General features: G+C 44.8%; 2 protein-coding genes across 2 annotated transcripts; one reads left to right on the top strand and one right to left on the bottom strand.

Annotated features, from left to right (window-relative positions):
• Positions 1–8,185: 8,185 nt before the first annotated feature.
• On the top strand, positions 8,186–14,093 carry LOC128846198 (olfactory receptor 49-like; the record flags this gene model as incomplete). Its single annotated transcript, XM_054045229.1, is given in 3 exon segments — positions 8,186–9,136; positions 12,082–12,099; positions 14,076–14,093. Coding segments are annotated over 3 exon segments (987 nt in total), but the record flags the coding sequence as incomplete, so codon positions are not given.
• Positions 14,094–20,467: 6,374 nt separating this feature from the next.
• Positions 20,468–21,415, bottom strand: LOC128846197 (olfactory receptor 49-like). Its single transcript, XM_054045228.1, has one exon. It carries the CDS (start codon positions 21,413–21,415, stop codon positions 20,468–20,470), a length of 948 nt encoding a protein of 315 aa, XP_053901203.1.
• Positions 21,416–22,107: the final 692 nt, after the last annotated feature.

Below are 22,107 nucleotides of genomic sequence, written 5' to 3'. Positions count from 1 at the left end.
ACGCTTCTGCTAAAGACAGTAGAATGAATATTACCCAGTTATTTCACAGGGCAACAAAACCTAGGCTTTTCCGCGATGCATACTGTGATGCTGTATGGAATATGGGAGACACTTTATGATATTATGGATACCAAATATTCTAAAATTGCAATGAATCGGGCCAGATATGCCATGTAAGGTATCTACAAAAATCTTATAATTTGCCAAATACAATAATTTTGTTTATATGTTTGTATCACCTTTGTATGGTGAGTTATAGATATGTAGGGTACATCTATATTTCCAAACTTGTGCTGTGTTTCTGGGTGACAACCCCAGACAGATTGGCATCAGCACTGCCTAGCCTGCTTGACGGCCCATCAAGGATCATCAGCTGTACAATGAACCCATGGAAATGAGCCGGGGATACACCTTATGAGTCAGCAAGCCGTGTAGGGGCATGTCTATGGACAGAACTCTACGGCTTTTCCATGCCATGTGCTTGGCAGCTTGTGTTTCGGACACAGGAAGTACAAGCCACATGGCAAAAGGAATATAAAAAGGCAGCTGCAACATCTCCATTTTGTCTTCAATCCTGCTTCTTACCTCTGGAGGAACTTCTCTATAAACTGAAGCTCTGAACAAAGGACTGAATGACCCATCCCAGCTGTGAATGTGTTCCAGAGGAACCTTCAAGCCAGCAAACTCACCAATACTACTAAGAACCTGATACATGGACTTTGAATCTTTATACGTATGTGACTGTTTTACCATTTAACATCTCTCGTCCTGTTCTTTCTTTTTTCTTTATAATAAACCTTTCGTTTTAGACACTAAAGGATTGGCTGGCAGCGTGGTATTTTGGGTAAGAGTCAAACCTACACTGACCTGGTGACGCGGCTGTCCCTTTGGGGGCAGAAGAACATTTGGTTATATGTGAACAGTTTTAAAATAACTCCTCACTGTACAGGACCTAGGTGCTGATTGGGAGCCAGAGACTGGAATGCAATAAGGGGGCTGTGGGAGTTCTTGTTTCAGCTTCTCGATAATCAGTGGTGGCGGGGGGGGGGGGGTCATAAGCAGAGTTTGGGACTGGTTGGGGAGTTTAACTTCAGTGCTACCCACCAGTCTTTGGGACTGTCTGCTCTGCTTTTGCGGCCTGCCCTGATTGTGGCATTTTCTGTGAGGGCTGCCCTAGGCATACCCCGGGTAACACATACAGTATGTTGAGAACATGGGATTTTGTTTGCAATGGAGAAAGAACAGGTACAATTATCTGCAAGGGAACAGGATAAAACAATATAATCTTGCCCGGCCTGGCAAAATAAAGTGACATTCAGCCATGTGCAGAGGGCCAGATCAAGGCCGAGACACCACTAATGTCCCACATAAGTGCTCAAATAGTGGCACATAGGGCTTATGCCGGGCCTCTGCATGAGGGTGAATTTGATGCGTAATGGATAAAGATCTCAGTTCAGGCCACAGGGTCAGCCTCTCAGTTATGCCTTGTCTACTCTAGACCTCCCACTGTTGCATCCCACAGGTGCATCTCCACCGGTGAGGGTATTAATGCAGCCTGGACTCGGGTGGTCCCTGATGTTTGTACTGCCGTGTCTTCTAGACCTGCTCGGAGGTGTTCTCTTCCCTGTCAAACAGGTGTTTTTACAGTCAGCAGTAGCCTCACTTAGCAACACTGCAGTGCTTCGTCTACATCAGGGTTTTACAGCACCATGGCAAAACAGGCAGGGGCCACATGAAGTCCCACTCTTGGGCACCTAAGTGTAAGTGACATCTTCACCCTCATTTCACGGTCACATGGCAGTCTGCCAAAAACTGTGTGGTCTTCGAGAGCAAGAGAAAAATGATCCCATCATTAAAAAGCAGTTACTTCAAAATGTCATGAAACAAGGTATTACATTAAGATTAACAAGACCAAATTTGTCACAAGTTTATTGGATTCCTTCTTGTTTAACCAGACACAGAATTGAGACTATTTTTGAATGTATAGATTGCATTCACAGAAAAAAGTTACCAAAAGAAAAATAAAGCAAGGCAGCTGACAATAGCGAGGTTAATGCTCTATATTTAACATGAACTATTTCAAGTTTTTATTAGGTACTGATAATCAAACCCTGTTCATTCATTCATTCGTATATCCCCAAGTGGTGGTTTTAGCAAAATGATCTTTGTTGGTGAGAAGAGAATTAACTACCAATGCTAAAAGGACGACTCTTTTAATACAGGGCATTGTTCAATAACCACCTGGCTGAAGTGTTTTCTACGATTATTACACTTTAGGGATTCCTTTAGCCCTATTGAGCTCTTGAAAGTTCTCTGTGGCCTGCAGAGATGCTAAACTCTTGAAGGTCCCCAGGACCACTATTAATCTGTAAATGAAAAACCACCTGTGGGCAGGGGCAGAAAGTGATCAATGAACTGCGTTGTTGCTTTTTTGGGCAGGCAAGTGGGCATTCTCCATTCCAAAACCTGGTGCAAAGACTGGGGGTGAAACCGATTCTTGGCTGTGAGGGAATATAAACCCTAATCTCAGTTGGCCAGGTGAATTTTTGTGGACTCAAATGGATGGAAATCCACCCAACTTCATTGTGCAGCAAACTCCCTCGCAAATTAGTACTTTTTCTCTATGACTAGAAACACCACATGGAGAGAGGAGAAAGAGGAAATTGACGTACACCTCATGGAGAGAGGAGAAGGGGGAAATCAAACATCGATCAGAATTCATCATGCTGGGATTTGGGAATCCCCATGAACTGCAAAATTCTTTTCTTCTTGCTCTTTCTAGTGACCTAGGTAGTCACCAGGATGGCAAACATGCTCATTGCTGCACTGGCTGTGGTTGATCATCCCCTTCACACCCCATGTACATCTTCCTGGGGAACTTGTCCTGCTTGGAGACCTGCTACACCTCCACCCTCTTGTCCAGTCTCCTGGCGGGGGACAGAACCATTTGTTAGCCAAGGCATCCTACAGTTTTCCTGCTTTGATCTGTGAGTGACCCTTCAGTGTTACCTGCTAGCTGTGATGTCTGATGATCACTAGTTACCAGTATGGAAACCCCTGCACTACGTCACCCGTATGTATCCAGCTAGCAGTCAGATCTTGGATAAGTTCCTCATAGTTATTACCATATTAATTAATTAATATATTTTGTACCACAATTAGCCTTCTGTGGCCCTAATGAAATTGATCATTTTTTGTCATCTTATCCCAGTGATTAAACTCTCCTGCAGCAACACCAGTTTGGTTATCCCAGTGACCTGTATATTCACCTCCAGAGACAGTGCTCCCCCATTTCTGCTGACCCTGACATCTTATGTTTATATCATCTCCACCATCCTGAGAAAACCTTTCCACCAGCGGGAGAAAAAAGGCCTTTTCCACCTGCTTCTCCCACCTTATCGTGGTTATTATTTTCTATTGGACCCTAATGACTGTCTATATGTTACCAAACACCAGCGCCACGAGAGCCCCAAACAAAGTGTATTTTGCCCTTTACATTGTCTTGACACCCCTGATCAATCCCCCAATCTGCAGCCTGAGAAACAAAGAGGTTAAGGAGGCCCTTAAGGAGACCTCTACGGAAATGGAGGGTGTACAGAGGGATTGATCGATATGGAATAAATCAATTCACTGGTCAGAAAGGACCTATCTAGGTGGCCCAAGTTCTTGTCTGTCAAAGCATCCTGCATTAAAGCGAAAAGATCCTCATAATTCTTTTAGCGTTGTATCTACCATCCCGTTGTATTTATTTAGGAACTAAATGCAGATTCTCAGCTGGTGTAAGTTGCCATCGCTTTCTCAATTTTTATTTCCACTGTTATTTCAGTCTCTCTAACCCTGGCAGCCGGTGGTTCTCCTATTGCAATGAGAACTAGGAAGACTGGAGAAAGCCAGCCGCCATGGTGTGAATGAGTGAGCCTTTTTTTAAACCTTCTTTTTATTGTTTTGACAGGAAATATAAACACATATGGAAACGAAACATCTGTAACTACATGTCTGAGATGGAAATAGCAGATAAATAACAAAATTCAAGATTCATTCTTTGGAAAAACCAACCAAACAACCAAACAAAAAACCTGAACTGCAGAGGTCATGAAGGACATCAAGTACTAAAGTTGCCTTCACATCACTGAGGTGGCATCACATGATTCTCTCGCTCTCAGACTGGACGCCTATAGGTCCCTGTGTATCGACAGGGTTTACTCAGAAGGACCAACTGGATTTGGCTGCCCACCAGACATCCCTTCAGGAGCTCTGACATGAGCCCAGTGGCAGAAATCAGCCTTTTCAAAATCAAGTGTGATTTGCTCTCAACAGCTGGATGGAGCACTCATGAATTGCCCTGCTCTGTACATTCTCTCTGAAATGCCAGGCACTGGCCAATGCAAGAAGACAAGATACTGGGCTAGATGGACCATTGGTCTGCCCAGTATGGCTGTTCTTATGTTCATATAGGAATCAAAGCATGAGAAAGAGAAAGAGCTTGTGTGCATATTTGCCCTATCTAAAGCTTAGGTAGGCTCAGCTTATCCAGATATCCCCTCTTCTAGTACTGGGGCATAGTCTGCTTCCCCTTTGTCCCTGCACCTCCCTCTCCCTGTCTTCAGAGGCAGATCCTCCATCCCCCTGCACATTCCTTTCTCTCCAAACACCATGGAATGCTAGTTCTGTGACAACCGTTCTATCTCCCAAAGAACCTCGGACTGATGGGGAACTACATGTGCAGCTGGGCCAGAGAGGAACTGGAAATAAACTAAGATAAAGAATGGATTGATTCGTCCTCACACAACAGTGACACACACTTGGGATCTCCGCCAATTTGCCAGCTGGGTTGTCTCCTGGGAGCCTACTAATGACCAATGGGAACAATGCTAGTGATCCCAAATGTTATATATTCCTAGTGAGTGAAGCAGGAACTGTTTGCTAGCATAGAGGAACCCTGCATTGTCTTCAACTGCAATGACACCGAGGGATCGAGAGAGCCTCTTGGCTAAAGCACGATGAATGGTGCAGCTCTTGGTGGTTAGCAGTTGGTTTTCAACCTTTTTTTCATTTGCAGACTCCTAAAAGATTTTGCATGCAGGTGTGGACCACTTTATATCTAAGATTTCCCATCTGAAGATCCCCAGGGGTCTGCAGTCCACAAGTTGAAAACCACTGCCGTGTAGGTTTGTAAGAGGCAGCACCTGATGTGTCTCCAGGTCATACGCATCTGGAGAGTTGAAGAATCTGGTTTGTAGTGTCTTTGGAGACAGCACACAATTAATTGTTACCAAGGAAACCTTGTCAGAGGAGATTGTCCTAGCCTGGGGATACTTTATTTGCCTGAGATTTTGTGACATCCCCCCCGCACACACAAAGAAGATACCACAATCCCCAAAGTATGAAGGAATTCTGTCCCAGAGCCATCCGTCTGTCCACCCCCTGAATGGTGAGTATGTGTGTCTATGCCTCACATTCATGTAGCTACATGTATTTAATGTTCTAGGAGGAAGGACACATCCTCCTGCTCATGTTGTCTGAACCAGTGCAAAGAAAATACTCCATGATAAAAAAGACAGCAGAGCTTCTGAAGAGAATGGTCATTTCCTGAACAAACCGAACTGGATTAAGTTTAAGTATCTTTTGGGTCCAGTGTATTAAAAATGCAAAGTTTATCTGTGGCTGTGGGATTGTGAATACCGTCTCTCATGGGGCTCCCTGGCTGGCGTGACCCTGGGGAAGTGTTATGAGCGTAAAAGGACTATTTTAAACAATGTGCTGGACAAACAGAGTAAAGTGGGGTTCCTAGGAAACATCTTGGGGGGAGCTGAATGCAAATTACCAGTTATGCCAAGACGTGCTCTTTTGACACATCCCCCTGGGAGGGGAATGCTGGCTGGCGGATCACCACTCCTTAGCATGCGTGCAGGGTCTTCTATTGGTTTAATGTTTTCTCTGTGATGTTAATGTTTTAATGTTTTCACTTTAAGAGTAAATGTGCTAGCTTAGACAGGACTAGGTGATAGCTTACACCTATGGATGGCTACACTGTTGATAGGCTCTGCGGAGAAGACAAAGCCGACCTGCTGAGGCAGTCTGACTTGCTGGGCAATTCACAGTGTCTGCAGGGCACTATGCAGCCTGGAAAAAACCCAGACAGGAAGGTGAGAGTCATGGGTCTCTGCCCAAGAAAAGTGACAGCTGAAAAGCTGGGAGCCTAGAGTGGACTACTTAGGGGGAATACAGGTGCAGTTTCCCTGAACTGTGACAAGCCCAAGTTTAGGGACTGATAGACCTCGGGTGACCAGATAGCAAGTGTGAAAAATCAGAACAGGGAGTGGGGGTGATAGGAGCCTATATAAGACAAAGCCCTGAATATCAGGATTGTCCCTAGATAGAACACACAGGAGGCCAAAACCCTGGTCCTGCAATAAATGAGTCAATGAAGTTGGCTTATCCCCTGAAGCAGTAGGATTTATAGACCTTTCAAACTGGTTGAAAACATCCTCTCCGCTGGACGTGCATGGGGTGTTCTTCTTATTCATGCCAATATTGAAGCCTTTTATTAAGCCTGTTAAACTAAACTCTGAGCCTCAATGACATCTTGTGTCAGTGAGTTCCACAGGCTAATTGTTATTATTCTGACATATTAATTGTATTGAGGTAGCACCTATGAGCCCCAGTCATGGAGCAGGACCCCATTGGGCTGTACAAACACAGAACAAAAACAGGGTCCTCCTCCCAAACAGCTCACGGTACAAAATGGGCAATGACTGCCTAGGAAGGAGTACTGTGGAAAGGGATCTGGGGGTCATTTCTGGATCACAAGCTAAATATAAGTCAGCAGTGTAACAATGTTGCAAAAAAAGCAAACATCATTCTGGGATGTATTAGCAGGAATGTTGTAAGCAAGACATGAGAAGTAATTCTTCCGCTCTACTCTGCGCTGATTAAGCCTCAACTGGAGTATTGTGTCCTGTTCTGGGCGCCGCATTTCAGGAAAGTTGTGGACAAACTGGAGAAAGTCCAGAGAAGAGCAGCAAAAATGATTAAAGGTCTAGAAAACATGACCTATGAGGGAAGACTGAAAAAACTGAATTTGTTTAGTCTGGAGAAGAGAAGACTGAGAGGGGACATAATAACTGTTTTCAAGTACATAAAAGGTTGTTACAAGGAGGAGGGAGAAAATTTGTTCTTCTTAACCTCTGAGGGATAGGGCAATGAGCAATGGGCTTAAATTGCAGCATGGGCGGTTTAGGTTGGACATTAGGAAAAGCTTCCTAATTGTCAGGGTGGTTAAGCACTTGAATAAATTGCCCAGGGAGGTTGTGGAATCTTCATCATTGGAGCTTTTTAAGAGCAGGTTAGACAAACACCTGTCAGGGATGTTCTAGATAATATGTATCCTGCCATGAGTGCAGGAAACTGGACTAGATGATCTTTCGAGGTCCCTGCCAGTCCTACAATTCTATAAGACAAGAGACTGACAAACAGATACAGCCAGACAGGGGAGCACAAGGAAACAATGAGGCAACATTGGGCAGCATGATGGGCAGCAATCTCTCCACCTTTTTGAGCTCTGCATAAAAAAAACCAAAAACAATTCTTGTTATGAATTTATTTCTTGGTTTGAAAATCATCAAGGTTAGGGTGCCTAGCTCCTTTAGGCACCTTCGAAAATGTTGCCCATATATTACCTCAGATGCTGATCCCCCAATCAGACATCAGCCTGCTGGTAACTCTCTATATATGTATTTCAAAAGGACAGTGTCTGCTCTGAGAAACTTAAAAACTTAACAGATTTTCTACTTGTCCCATTCCATTATGAGAAAAGAGATATAACTATAGATATATATTCTCTATCGATTGAAGCTCAGTTTCTCCATTATTATAATTAAGATCAGTTCCATTCGTTTTATTATTACAGAAGAACCTAGAGGCTAGAGAGTCTGTGCTAGGTTCTTCCCCAAGGAGTTTAACATTTTTCCGGAGTCTGATTTCCAGTGACAATTCCCGAACAAGGCCCAGGACTCATACTGGACATTGGAGACTCACTCAGAGACACAAGGGCCGAGAGAAGCCCCTAGAGATTCAGATGGAAGGCAGGTTTGGGGAATGAGGTCTTGGGGATGTAGGCTCATGACTGCTCCCTCTTCCGTATTGTGCTATTCACTGTTCTTGAAGTGCTTTTGTATGTCGAAAGATGGAGAACTGAACTGTGATGATGGAGTTCATCCTCTTGGGTTTCACCAATGACCACCGCCTACAGCTCCTGATTTGTCTGGTGCTCCTAGTCGCGTATCTCTTTACCATCGCGGGCAACATTCTTAACATCACTATCACCCTGGTGGACCGGCGTCTCCAAACCCCGATGTACTACTTCCTCCGGAATTTCTCCCTCCTGGAAATCAGCTTCACCTCTGTTATCATCCCAAAAGCATTGGCCAACATGGCATTAGGCGGTCAAACCATTTCTTTGATTGGGTGTTTTGCTCAATCTGTTCTTTATTTTATCCTGGGTACCACCGAGTTCCTTCTGTTAGCAGTCATGTCCTTTGATAGATATGTGGCCATCTGCAACCCTCTACAATACACAGCCATCATGAGCGGTCAAGTCTGCACTCTCTTGGCGTTGGGCTCCTGGATTGGAGGCATATTGTTTATTATTGCTCCGATGATTGTACTGTTCCAGTTGCCTTTCTGTGGCCCGAATGTGATTAACCATTTCTTCTGTGATAGCACACCATTGATTGAGCTTGCCTGTGCAGACACATGGCTCATACAGTACATGGGCTTCATCACAGCTCTGCTTTCAGTGCTGGGCACTCTAGCGATCACCCTTGTGTCCTACATCAAGATCATCTCCACCGTGTTGCACGTCCCATCTGCCCAGGGGAGACAGAAAGCTTTCTCCACCTGCACCTCTCACATCACTGTGGTCTCCATCACCTACGGGAGTTGCATCTTCTTGTACGTCAAACCTATGTGGAGTGGCGGGCTGGACTTCAGCAAGGCTGTGGCTGTTCTCAACACGGTGGTGTCCCCTCTGCTCAACCCCTTCATCTACAGCCTGAGGAACAGGCAAGTTCAGGAGGCAGTGAGGAAGGCCATTGGCAGTGCAGTGTTTTATTTAATATTTAATAGTGGGTGGAAGGTGAAAGCCTGGAGATTGGAGAGAGACCTATATTAAAGAGCAAAGAATTCCTATCTAATCTATCAACCCATCCATCACCACAGACACCTATCAATCTATCTATCTATCCCCATAGACACCCATCTATCTATCTATCTATCTATCTATCTATCTATCTATCTATCTATCTATCTATCCCCGTACACCCCGTCTATCTATCTATCTATCTATCCCCATACACCCACTCTATCTATCTATCTATCTATCTATCTATCTATCTATCCCCGTACACCCCCTCTATCTATCTATCTATCTATCTATCTATCTATCTATCTATCTATCCCCGTACACCCCATCTATCTATCTATCTATCTATCTATCTATCTATCCCCGTACACCCCGTCTATCTATCTATCTATCTATCTATCTATCTATCTATCTATCTATCTATCTATCTATCTATCCCCGTACACCCCATCTATCTATCTATCTATCTATCTATCTATCCCCGTACACCCCATCTATCTATCTATCTATCTATCTATCTATCCCCGTACACCCCGTCTATCTATCTATCTATCTATCTATCTATCTATCTATCTATCTATCTATCTATCCCCGTACACCCCATCTATCTATCTATCTATCTATCTATCTATCCCCGTACACCCCATCTATCTATCTATCTATCTATCTATCTATCTATCTATCTATCTATCCCCGTACACCCCATCTATCTATCTATCTATCTATCTATCTATCTATCCCCGTACACCCCGTCTATCTATCTATCTATCTATCTATCTATCTATCTATCTATCTATCCCCATAGACACCCATCTATCTATCCATCCATCCCCATATCTATCTATCTGTCTATCCTGAATTCTTCAGTGCTTGAAAGAGCAGAGATTTACCCATACCCTCAGTACACCTGAGGGTATGGGTAATATGAGGTTTTCTATTTTATGGGTAATAATTATATTATATGGGTAATATGAGGCATTTCATATTTTAGACTCTTATTTTCAAATGACTCTAAGGGAGAGTGTTTCCCAGATGCTGTTGAAATTGAATGGGAGTTGGGTACATAGTTTCCATGGATTCCTTTGAAAATCCCAACCCCATTCCTGGTATTTTATGATGGTGCTGAGCAGCAGAACAAAAATTCTTAATATAGAAGCCATTGCCTTCTGGGGTTCCTGGATCAGTTCTTTGCTTTACTCTCCCTGCCTCACCTCTAACAAGCCTGGGACGTTGCACTCCATGTGTCTGATGGAAATAGGCTTAGGAGTGTGAATCTGATGTAACTAGAAAATGCTTTATGCAAAAGGTCTCTTGTAAGGCATCATAACGAAGGTTATAACCTACAGAATATATTCCTCCTATTTGTGTGCATCTATCATTCTTGTATCTGAAGCTAGAAATATGAAGTATAACTCTGAGGTCCTATTGTAATTATGCAAAGTGTCGGCCATTAATGGCGGTTTAGAATCTTGATGGCTCCAATTCACTAGGACAATTGGTTGTATATGGTTTATTTATCTGCAAACCTTCCAGTGTATGTGTGGGCCAACCCAGGAAGAATGGAGAATAAGGGACTTACAGTGATATGTGAGCATATCATACGATACTGGAATCCATCTTAATCCTCGTACTTTTCCACTGATGAAGCGGTGGTGGGGACAAGCACAGACAAAAGATTCCCGCCTTGTGCCAAAGCTATAAAAGGGGGTGGAGGAGGACAAAGGAGGCTTCCAGTCATGAGAAAAGCCCTTCTTACCACCTGAGATGTCTGCTGGATCTAACAAAGACTGTACCAGGAGAAAGGCTTGGGCCCAGACTGTTGAGTCTGAACTTTTGATGAGCTTAAACTTAACCCAGACTTGATGTCTCTGTCTGAACTTTTAATCAAAGCTCTGACCTGCGAACTACTCATGACACCCCCCTCCCCTTAAGTAGCCAGCTCCCCTTTTCTCTTTCTTAATTTACATTTTAACCTGTTTTATCCTGTAGAATCTTGATTGATTATGATCTGTTAATCACTTTGTTTACTTCTGTGTATAAATATTGATGCTCACCCCTAATAAACTTGCCACACTTACTCTGAAGCCTTTCAAGCTAAGGATAGTGTGAGCCCGTTGATCAACGAATTGGTGTCTGGTCTCTGACAGATTGTGAGCCCCATACCAACTCCGCACGAACTCGGGTGCTGGAGAGGTGAGTAAGGACTTGCTTTTTACCTAACAAGAGTAGGAAGGAGTCTAGTCTGTGAAAGAAGCTCATTGGAACATCTTTGAGGGTGAGATATTACCTGTAATCAGTTTCTTAACATATTAGGCTTAGACTTGAGTGTTTTGTTTTATTTTGCTTTGTAACTTACTTTGTTCTGTCTGTTATTGGAGCGGCAAACAGCAGAGGCTAACAGCAGGAGTTTGCCTGGGAGCTGTCCGAGAGGAGGTACGCTAAGTGCTGCATTAGGGTGGCTGTGTTGGTGAGTATCTGAGTGTCTGCTGCTGGGACAGTTGGTCAGTTTGACCGTGTGCTTGATTGATTGCTTGTTTGTTTGAAAAGTGTGAATTGGGAGTGCTTTGTTCCAGCTGGGCCTTGAGTGGGCCTGACTGGTATATAAGGGCAGTCAGCAGCGAACCAGCTGAGCGGCGAACAGCAGAGGCTAACAGCGGGAGTTTGCCTGGGAGTTCACTTGGGGAGAGCGCACTGAGGCTTTCATCTGCAGGTTTCTCTGAGTAGTTCCTGCAACAGTTGAGGAAGCTCTTACGAGGACGGTGATGTGGAAGGTGAGCGATCAGCTGTTGTCACCTGCACAGGTTGTGCCATGTTTGTCTTTCTTCCACAGGACAGAAGCGACTTTGTCTGCACAAAGTGCAAGCTGGTCTCCATATTGGAAGAGAAGGTTCGAGGGATGGAGAAACGAGTATCGACTCTGCGTTGCATAAGGGAAAATGAAGATTTCCTGGACAGACGTCAGGAGATGCTTCTACGGCCGCAATGTTCTGAAGATTCAGAGCAGGCGCAGCAGGGACAGAAGGATTGTGAGGAGGTTTGGCAGCATGTGACCTCCAGAAGGAGAAAGAGGAGCGTCCATGTACCAGCAATGCAGATACAAGCAAGCAAGCATTTTCATGTTCTCTCTACAGGTACTAATGCGGAGAGTGGACTAGATGACCCATCTGAGGGAAGGGAGCAGAAGGAGACTCCACCAATTGGAAGGCAAAAGATGCACTGTCCTAGGGATGGGGGTTCCACGACCACCACTCCCAAGAGGAGCAGGAGGGTGGTGGTGGTTGGGGACTCCCTCCTCAGGGGGACTGAGTCATCTATCTGTCACCCCGACCGGGAAAACTGAGAGGTCTGCTGCTTGCCAGGAGCTAGGATACACGATGTGACGGAGAGACTGCCAAGACTCATCAAGCCCTCGGATCGCTACCCCTTCCTGCTTCTCCACGTGGGCACCAATGATACTGCCAAGAATGACCTTGAGCGGATCACTGCAGACTACGTGGCTCTGGGAAGAAGGATAAAGGAGTTTGAGGCGCAAGTGGTGTTCTCGTCCATCCTCCCTGTGCAAGGAAAAGGCCGGGGTAGAGACCGTCGAATCGTGGAAGTCAACGAATGGCTACGCAGGTGGTGTCGGAGAGAAGGCTTTGGATTCTTCGACCATGGGATGGTGTTCCAAGAAGGAGGAGTGCTAGGCAGAGACGGGCTCCACCTAACGAAGAGAGGGAAGAGCATCTTCGCCACCAGGCTGGCTAACCTAGTGAGGAGGGCTTTAAACTAGGTTCACCGGGGGAAGGAGACCAAAGCCCTGAGGTAAGTGGGGAAATGGGATCCTGGGAGGAAGCACAAGCAGGAGAGCGCAACAGGGGAGGACTCCTGTCTCATGCTGAGAAAGAGGGACGATCGTTGAGTTATCTTAAGTGCCTATACACAAATGCAAGAAGCCTGGGAAACAAGCAGGGAGAACTGGAAGTCCTGGCACAGTCAGGGAACTATGATGTGATTGGAATAACAGAGACTTGGTGGGATAACTCACATGACTGGAGTACTGTCATGGATGGATATAAACTGTTCAGGAAGGACAGGCAGGGCAGAAAAGGTGGGGGAGTTGCGTTGTATGTAAGAGAGGAGTATGACTGCTCAGAGCTCCGGTATGATACTGCAGAAAAACCTGAGAGTCTCTGGATAAAGTTGAGAAGTGTGAGCAACAAGGGTGATGTCGTGGTTGGAGTCTGCTATAGACCACCAGACCAGGGGGACGAGGTGGACGAGGCTTTCTTCTGGCAATTAGCAGAAGTTGCTAGATCGCAGGCCCTGGTTCTCATGGGAGACTTTAATCACCCTGATATCTGCTGGGAGAGCAATACAGCGGTGCACAGGCAATCCAGGAAATTTTTGGAAAGTGTAGGGGACAATTTCCTGGTGCAAGTGCTGGAGGAACCAACTAGGGGCAAAGCTTTTCTTGACCTGCTGCTCACAAACAGGGAAGAATTAGTAGGGGAAGCAAAAGTGGATGGGAACCTGGGAGGCAGTGACCATGAGATGGTCGAGTTCAGGATCCTGACACAAGGAAGAAAGGAGAGCAGCAGAATACGGACCCTGGACTTCAGAAAAGCAGACTTTGACTCCCTCAGGGAACAGATGGGCAGGATCCCCTGGGAGAATAACATGAAGGGCAAAGGGGTCCAGGAGAGCTGGCTGTATTTTAAAGAATCCTTATTGAGGTTGCAGGAACAAACCATCCCGATGTGTAGAAAGAATAGTAAATATGGCAGGCGACCAGCTTGGCTAAACAGTGTAATCCTTGCTGATCTTAAACGCAAAAAAGAGGCTTATAAGGAGTGGAAGATTGGACAAATGACCAGGGAGGAGTATAAAAATATTGCTCAGGCGTGCAGGAGTGAAATCAGGAAGGCCAAATCACACTTGGAGTTGCAGTTAGCAAGAGATGTTAAGAGTAACAAGAAGGGTTTCTTCAGGTATGTTAGCAACAAGAAGAAAATCAAGGAAAGTGTGGGCCCCTTACTGAATGAGGGAGGCAACCTAGTGACCGAGGATGTGGAAAAAGCTAATGTACTCAATGATTTTTTTGCCTCTGTCTTCACGCACAAGGTCAGCTCCCAGATTGCTGCACTGGGCAGTACAGCATGGGGAGAAGGTGGACAACCCTCTGTGGAGAAAGAAGTGGTGCGGGACTATTTAGAAAAACTGGACGTGCACAAGTCCATGGGGCCGGATGCGCTGCATCCGAGGGTGCTAAAGGAGTTGGCGGGTGAGATTGCAGAGCCATTAGCCATTATTTTTGAAAACTCATGGCGATCGGGGGAGGTCCCAGATGACTGGAAAAAGGCTAATGTAGTGCCCATCTTTAAAAAAGGGAAGAAGGAGGATCCGGGGAACTACAGGCCAGTCAGCCTCACCTCAGTCCCTGGAAAAATCATGGAGCAGGTCCTCAAGGAATCAATTATGAAACATTTAGAGGAGAGGAAAGTGATCAGGAACAGTCAGCATGGATTCACGAAGGGGAAGTCGTGCCTGACTAACCTAATTGCCTTCTATGATGAGATAACTGGCTCTGTGGATGAAGGGAAAGCAGTGGATGTGTTATTTCTTGACTTTAGCAAAGCTTTTGATACTGTCTCCCACAGTATTCTTGCCACCAAGTTAAAGAAGTATGGGCTGGATGAATGGACTGTAAGGTGGATAGAAAGCTGGCTAGATCGTCGGGCTCAACGGGTAGTGATCAATGGCTCCATGTCTAGTTGGCAGCCGGTTTCAAGTGGAGTGCCCCAAGGGTCGGTCCTGGGGCCGGTTTTGTTTAATATCTTTATTAATGATCTGGAGGATGGTGTGGACTGCACTCTCAGCAAGTTTGCAGATGACACTAAACTAGGAGGCGTGGTAGATACACTAGAGGGTAGGGATCGGATACAGAGGGACCTAGACAAATTAGAGGATTGGGCCAAAAAAAACCTGATGAGGTTCAACAAGGACAAGTGCAGAGTCCTGCACTTAGGACGGAAGAATCCCATGCACTGCTACAGACTAGGGACCGAATGGCTAGGTAGCAGTTCTCCAGAAAAGGACCTAGGGGTCACAGTGGACGAGAAGCTGGATATGAGTCAACAGTGTGCTCTTGTTGCCAAGAAGGCTAACGGCATTTTGGGCTGTATAAGTAGGGGCATTGCCAGCAGATCGAGGAACGTGATCGTTCCCCTTTATTCGACATTGGTGAGGCCTCATCTGGAATACTGTGTCCAGTTTTGGTCCCCACACTACAAGAAGGATGTGGAAAAATTGGAAAGAGTCCAGCGGAGGGCAACAAAAATGATTAGGGGTCTGGAGCACATGACTTATGAGGAGAGGCTGAGAGAACTGGGATTGTTTAGTCTCCAGAAGAGAAGAATGAGGGGGGATTTGATAGCAGCCTTCAACTACCTGAAAGGGGGTTCCAAAGAGGATGGAGCTCGGCTGTTCTCAGTGGTGGCAGATGACAGAACAAGGAGCAATGGTCTCAAGTTGCAGTGGGGGAGGTCCAGGTTGGATATCAGGAAAAACTATTTCACTAGGAGGGTGGTGAAACACTGGAATGCGTTACCTAGGGAGGTGGTGGAGTCTCCTTCCTTGGAGGTTTTTAAGGCCCGGCTTGACAAAGCCCTGGCTGGGATGATTTAGCTGGGAATTGGTCCTGCTTTGAGCAGGGGGTTGGACTAGATGACCTCTTGAGGTCCCTTCCAACTCTGATATTCTATGATTCTATGATTCTATGATTCTATGATTATTACTTGAAACCACTTAAATCACTTTTGTTTATTAATAAACCCAGAGTAAGTGATTAATACCTCGGGGAGCAAACAGCTGTACATATCTCTCTCTCAGTGATATAGAGGGTGAAAAATTTATGAATTTACCCTGTATAAGCTTTATATAGAGTAAAATAGATTTATTTAGGGTTTGGATCCCATTCAGAGCTAGGTGTCTGGGTGCTGGAGATAGGTAACCTGCTGAGCTGTTTTTAGTTAAATTCTGGGTCTGTGTTGCAGCAGGCTAGCCCCTCTGGCTCAACAAGGCAGGGTTCTGGAGTCCCAAGCTGGTAGGGAAAATGTAGTCAGAGGTAATTTCAGAACATCAGGTGACAGTCCCAAGGAGATCTCTGTGACCAAACCTGTCACAAAGCAATTTAGTGTCTCTATGTCTCAATTCTTCATCTAATTAATTTGTAATTAATTTGGTTTTCCTTACTCAGTAGAGGGTTGTAAGAATAAAAACATTAATGATTGCTTGGAAGGTAGACATCATCATGATGGGTACCATAGAAATAACTAGTGTGTCTGTCAAACTGATGGCAATTGGTGATTTTTTTGTTTTAAAAAAAATTGCCTTATGAACTGGTCATTTTCTGTTACTTGGTTAAAAGTTGCTTCTTACAACTGCGACTCACAGGTCGGTGAGCAGGACGGAGCGGCTGGAGAAGCAGCGAGCAGAGCAGAGCAGAGCGGAGGCTTGTGGGAGCGGCCCAAGGAACAGCTGAAGTGGAGCAGAGCTGAGCGGTTCACAGGTCGGTGAGCAGAGCGGAGCAGCTGCCAGAGCAGTTCGTGGACGGCGGGAGCGGCTCGCGGGACAGCTGGTGGAGTGGAGCGGCTCGTGGAGAAGGCTGCGGCAGAACCCCACGGAGAGGCAGCCAGTCGGCCTCGGATCACGTAAGGTGCCCCTTAACACCCTGCGTGCCTTCCTCCCCCCCCTCCCGCTTGAACTCTGGGGCTGCACTGACCAGGGACAGAGACTTTGGGGGGTTGTTGGACTTTTGGGACTTTGGTGATCCTTGGGTTGCTGGACCCAAGAGACTTTGGGGTTGTTGGACTTTTGGGACCTTGGTGATTCTTGGGTTGCTGGTTTCAAGAACCAAAGGGAAAGGACACAGCCCAATTTGCTGGGGTGGGTTTTTTGCTCATGAAGCCTGTTTGTGTTGTTTTTCCAATTTAATGCTGATGTCGTTTACCTCATGTTATTAAACATTTTCTGTTACACTCAGACTCCGTGCTTGCGAGAGGGGAAGTATTGCCTCCTAGAGGCGCCCAGGGGGTGGTATGTAATTGTCCCAGGTCACTGGGTGGGGGCTCGAGACGGTTTTGCATTGCGTTATTGAAACGGAACCCCTAGATACAGAACCCGGCCCTTGTTGCTGCCAACTTAGATGGGCAGAAGGGTTACATAATAAAAGTATTCTTTGTAGTAAACCCCAAATTCTTTGAGTTGCTCCTGTCATCAATATTGTGATTCTGCTTTATGACCAATTAGTCTGACAGGGTCAAAGCTGCTAAAGAAATGGGACACTCAATTCCCATTACAATTAAAGGACATTGGACATCCAAATCCCTTAAGGGAAACAACTTACCAAAGGGTGGGGGAAAACATTTGCAGTGGGTGAAACCCACATTTTATTCCCCACTGTCACTGTACTTCACATATAGGATGGAATTATCAAAGGTGTCTAAGGAATTTAAGCCTAAAACCCTAAAAATTCAATGGGCTTTGGTTGCTTAACTCCCTTAGTCCTCTATGAAAACTGCAGCTTTTATCTTTCGGTGTCTCAGTTCCATTCTGGAAAATGGGAGTAATGATGCTGCCCTATCTCACAGGGGCTTTGTTCAACGAGAGAGGATTCGATGCCATGGTGATGGGATTATGAAAAGAGCTAGACATACTGTAAAGAAAAGGGGAAGCTGAATTATTATCACGTGAGCACCAAAAAAAAGAGAGTGCCGTCATTCCTAGATGCTCAGGGACAACCCATCCCTACAACAAGGAAACAGCTGCAGGTTACCGATGGGTGTAATTTATTTAATGTGGCAATGAGCAATTGATTGTACTTTAATAATGTACATCTAGAATGTACCTGACAATATTTCAGTCAGGGAGAATTAGGTTTAATTTTCTCATTAATGGGGCAGATCACATTTACCCTATATAAGAGCCTGAATTAAAGAGATCGGATTTCAGACTGACGTTTGGGGATTTATGGTACACCTCTACCCCGATATAACACTGTCCTCGGGAGCCAAAAAATCTTACCGCGTTATAGGTGAAACAGCGTTATATCGAACTTGCTTTGATCCACTGGAACGCGCAGCCCATCCCCTGCTCCCCCAGAGCACTGCTTTACTGCGTTATGTCCGAATTTGTCGCGTTATATCGGGGTAGAGGTGTATTAACCTTGATGTATGGAATTAGCCTGCTAATGCGATATCTATCTACCAACCAATCATTGAACAAATTACAAAGTCAAGTGATAGATTCTCTCTCTTCACATGACTATTCCATCAGACCGGAAGTTATGTTTTAGTCAAACACAAGGTATTGGGCCCAGTACATGAATAACCAGATTAAATTCTGTGCCCTGTTTTGTACAGGAGGTGAGACTAGATGATCTAAGGTCCCCAGTGTCTTTATACTCCAGCTAGAATCTTGACACACACCACCTTATTCTTTTTTAAACTGCTGTGGGGTGTTTTGTTTTGTTCTGTTTTTAAAACATTTTAAAAGTCATTTTGGGTAGAACAAATTGTTTCATTTTGATTTGGGGCATTTTAGCTGCTTTTTTATGACAAGGAAATGAAATTTCGATAGGATCTTCAAGAAAAAAGAGGAGATGGTGGAGCCCCCCCATCCCCCAGTGGTTAGAGTACTGGGAGTCCACTCTGCTTGAGGAAAGACTGAACACAGATGTGCCAGTACAACCCTTGGGCCACAGCTCCCACAAGTGAGATACCGTGAAGTAAAAGATAAATACACCTTTCACCACAGTGAACGCAGAGGGGAGCTCATGTGGAGGTGACCGTGGACTTCATTAGATTAGACTAGCCCTGCAGTAACAGCTGTTGCACTGACAGAGAACCTCCATTTGTAAAGGCATGCATGATTAACCATTCGATTCCCTTCCCCAGTATTGTCCAGCCCGGTCTTTACCTGCTCTATAAGGAAGCTTGGCAGAATTCAACTTTAATTTTTTTTATAATTTTGATAGAAAATATCAAAGTATCTTTTTTAGCATTTTTTCATATTGATATCGATTTAAATTTTCACAAAATAGTGAGTTTCAAGCTTTTTTTTTTTAACTTATTTTTATCCATTTAAATGTTCACGATTCCAGGCACATATGGGAGTGGCAGTCAGACAAGAATGATTAGTGACAGTGAACACTGAGATTAAAAAGATCAAGATTTATTGCCATGAAAACACAAATGGTTAAGATTACATGTCAAAATATACAAAATAAATTCCTTAATTGAAACTCTAATAAGTTCTCAAGCAGATTTTTCTTTCTTTGCCTATCTTAAAATTTATATTATCATCAGACATATTTTTTCATAGGTTTGTGTGTGTACAGCTGAAATCAACATTTACAGGCATTTACCTGTAATGTTTACCAAAATACTTCCCTGCCTAGCTACTAGGTCATAATTCTGTGGTCTGCACAGTTCTGACTCTACATAGATAACACATAATCTGACACCACATCTTAAAATGTTTCTCGAGCAGCACTGGCAGAGAACTTTCACATCCTACAGGTTATGTTTACTCATATTTTTGCAACACTTTGGTAATTTTGTACCATTCACAGAATCTAAGTGTCTCATTAATGAAAAAAAAATATGGTTGTGCTTAGAGTCCCCAGCCAAGTTCAGAGCTCATAGTGCTCTCCCGACACACACCAAGTGGCAGAGAAATAAGATATCACCTTCTTCATTCTACAAGATGGGGAATGAGGCATTGAGAGAGGCAGTGGCTTACCCGTTCTCAGGCAGGGACTCTGTGGCAGAATAAAGAATTGACCCCAACTTTATATAGCCTTAGGCAGATGTCTCAGGCACAAGCCATCCTTCCTATCCAAAGCATAGGCAGCATACGCATCTTTGCAGTCACCTTTGGTCACCAGCATTCATTACATTTCCCCTTCCTTAGAGCACAGTGTCACAGATTCAGAGTCACTGCCCCTGTATGCCCCTTCCTAGGCTGTTCCAAGAATGCCGGATCAGGTCTCCAGCCGACAGCTATCTCGGGGAAGGGACCTTGTGACGTTATTGATCTAATCTGGGACCATATAGATCATTGTTGCAACCAAGGTCCTGTAGTGGCACCCAAATCTTGTATAAAGGGGGTCAAACTTAGTGGGCCTTCCTGCAAAATAATATACCAATTGGCATGAAGAATGGTGACACAATTTGGCATTCAGCTCTTAATTGGCCTGAGTTTTGTAGCTACATCATTTGAAATCGATCTGTACCTTTATTAGCTAGATAGATTCCAACCTTGTTTCTACTTGTCACCTTAATGTCAAACTTTGGAGTTCTTAGAAAATACCGTGATCCACCTGACAGCCTCCCTCAAGGCCTCTTTCACCTGTTTGTTCCTCAGGCTGTAGATGAAGGGGTTGAGCAGAGGGGACAAAATGCTGTTGAGAACAGCCACATTCTTGCTGAAGTCCAGCCTGCTGCTCCCCACTGGCTTCAAGTACAGGAAGATGCAGCTGCCGTAAGCCATGGAGACCACGGTGATGTGAGAGGCACAAGTGGCAAAGGCTTTCTGCCTCCCAGCCAGGGAGGGGATGCGCATCACTGCGGAGATAATCTTAAAATAGGAGAAGACAGTGACGGCTAAAGTGCCCGATATGCTGCCTGTGGCCAAGAGGAAAACCAGGAGTCCTAGGAGTCGGGTGTCTGTGCAGGCAAGTTTAAGCAATTCAAAGTTGTCACAGAAGAAATGGTTAATGATGTTGGGGCCACAGAATGGCAACCGGAATAAAAGAACAAGTGGGACGAGCACATAACCGAAACCAATAAGCCAAGAGCCCAGCACCAGCCAGTTACAGAAGTGACTGTTCATGATGGACGTATAGGACAGGGGTTTGCAGATAGCCACGTATCTATCGAAGGATATGGCCGCCAGCAGGCAAAACTCAGCAGTGCCCACAGTGAGATAAAATAAACATTGTGAAAAACACCCGGCCACAGATATGGACTGGCACCCCGAGGCCAAATTGAACAAAACTTTCGGGATGGAGGCTGAGGTGAAGCCAATCTCCAAAAGCGAGAAGTTCCTGAGGAAAAAATACATGGGCGTGTGGAGGCGCTGGTCCACCAGAGTGATGGAGATAATGAGAATATTTCCTGCTATGGTCAAGATGTAGGTGAAAAGTAACAAAACGAAGAGCAGGATCTGCAGCCAGCGAACATCTGTGAAGCCCAGAAGGATAAACTCTGTCACTGCAGTTTGGTTCTCCATGGTGGCTGCTCACTCACACGACGTTTGAATAAAAATACAAATTTCAAGTGATCTACGATATTTAGCAATGGATCATCTAGAGAACTTGTGTCAGAGCTAATAAGTTTTACTAATGTAGCTCTGATGTTGCAATGCCCTCGTTTAGATGTATGAAATCAAGGTCTTGCAATGAAACCGAGCATGGTGATTGCTTGTTATGATTGTTACCTGCAGCAAATGCCCAACACTATTTGCAGTCCCCCTTTATTTATTTCCAATTCCCATGGTTCTTTTTCCACTTCTACTGGTACTGCAATTCCTTCAGAGACCAATTAGGTAATGAGTGCTGCAGCATCCCTGAGGATACCAGGACAAACTCAGAAAGTTTGGGTATTTTTTTTTGGTCACAGCTTTACTGTCTGAAAAGAAAACAAATGGCTAGAATGTAAGGAAAACAATTCCATCTCTTATTTTGCTTTTTCTTGCCCCCAAAATCATAGAATTCTAGAAATGTAGGCATGGGAGAGACCTTGAGTGGTCATCTAGTCCAGTCCCCTTCCCTGAGGAAGAACTAAGTATTATCTACACCATCCCTGACAGGTGTTTGTCTAACCTCTTCTTAAAAACTTCCAATGACGGAGATACCACAACCTCCTTAAGCAATTTGTTTCAGTCCTTAACTAGCCTGATGGTTAGGAGATTTTTCCTAATGG

Source organism: Malaclemys terrapin, chromosome 12 (assembly GCF_027887155.1).
Source record: "Malaclemys terrapin pileata isolate rMalTer1 chromosome 12, rMalTer1.hap1, whole genome shotgun sequence".
Lineage (NCBI taxonomy): Eukaryota > Metazoa > Chordata > Testudines > Emydidae > Malaclemys > Malaclemys terrapin.
The sequence above is the reverse complement of the archived record's forward strand: the minus strand, read 5'-3'. Positions and strand labels throughout refer to the sequence as shown.

What these genes read in the sequence shown, in the direction of transcription:
- LOC128846197 (XM_054045228.1), bottom strand. Translation starts at nt 21,415, where the DNA reads ATGGAGAACCAAACTGCAGTGACAGAGTTTATCCTTCTGGGCTTCACA.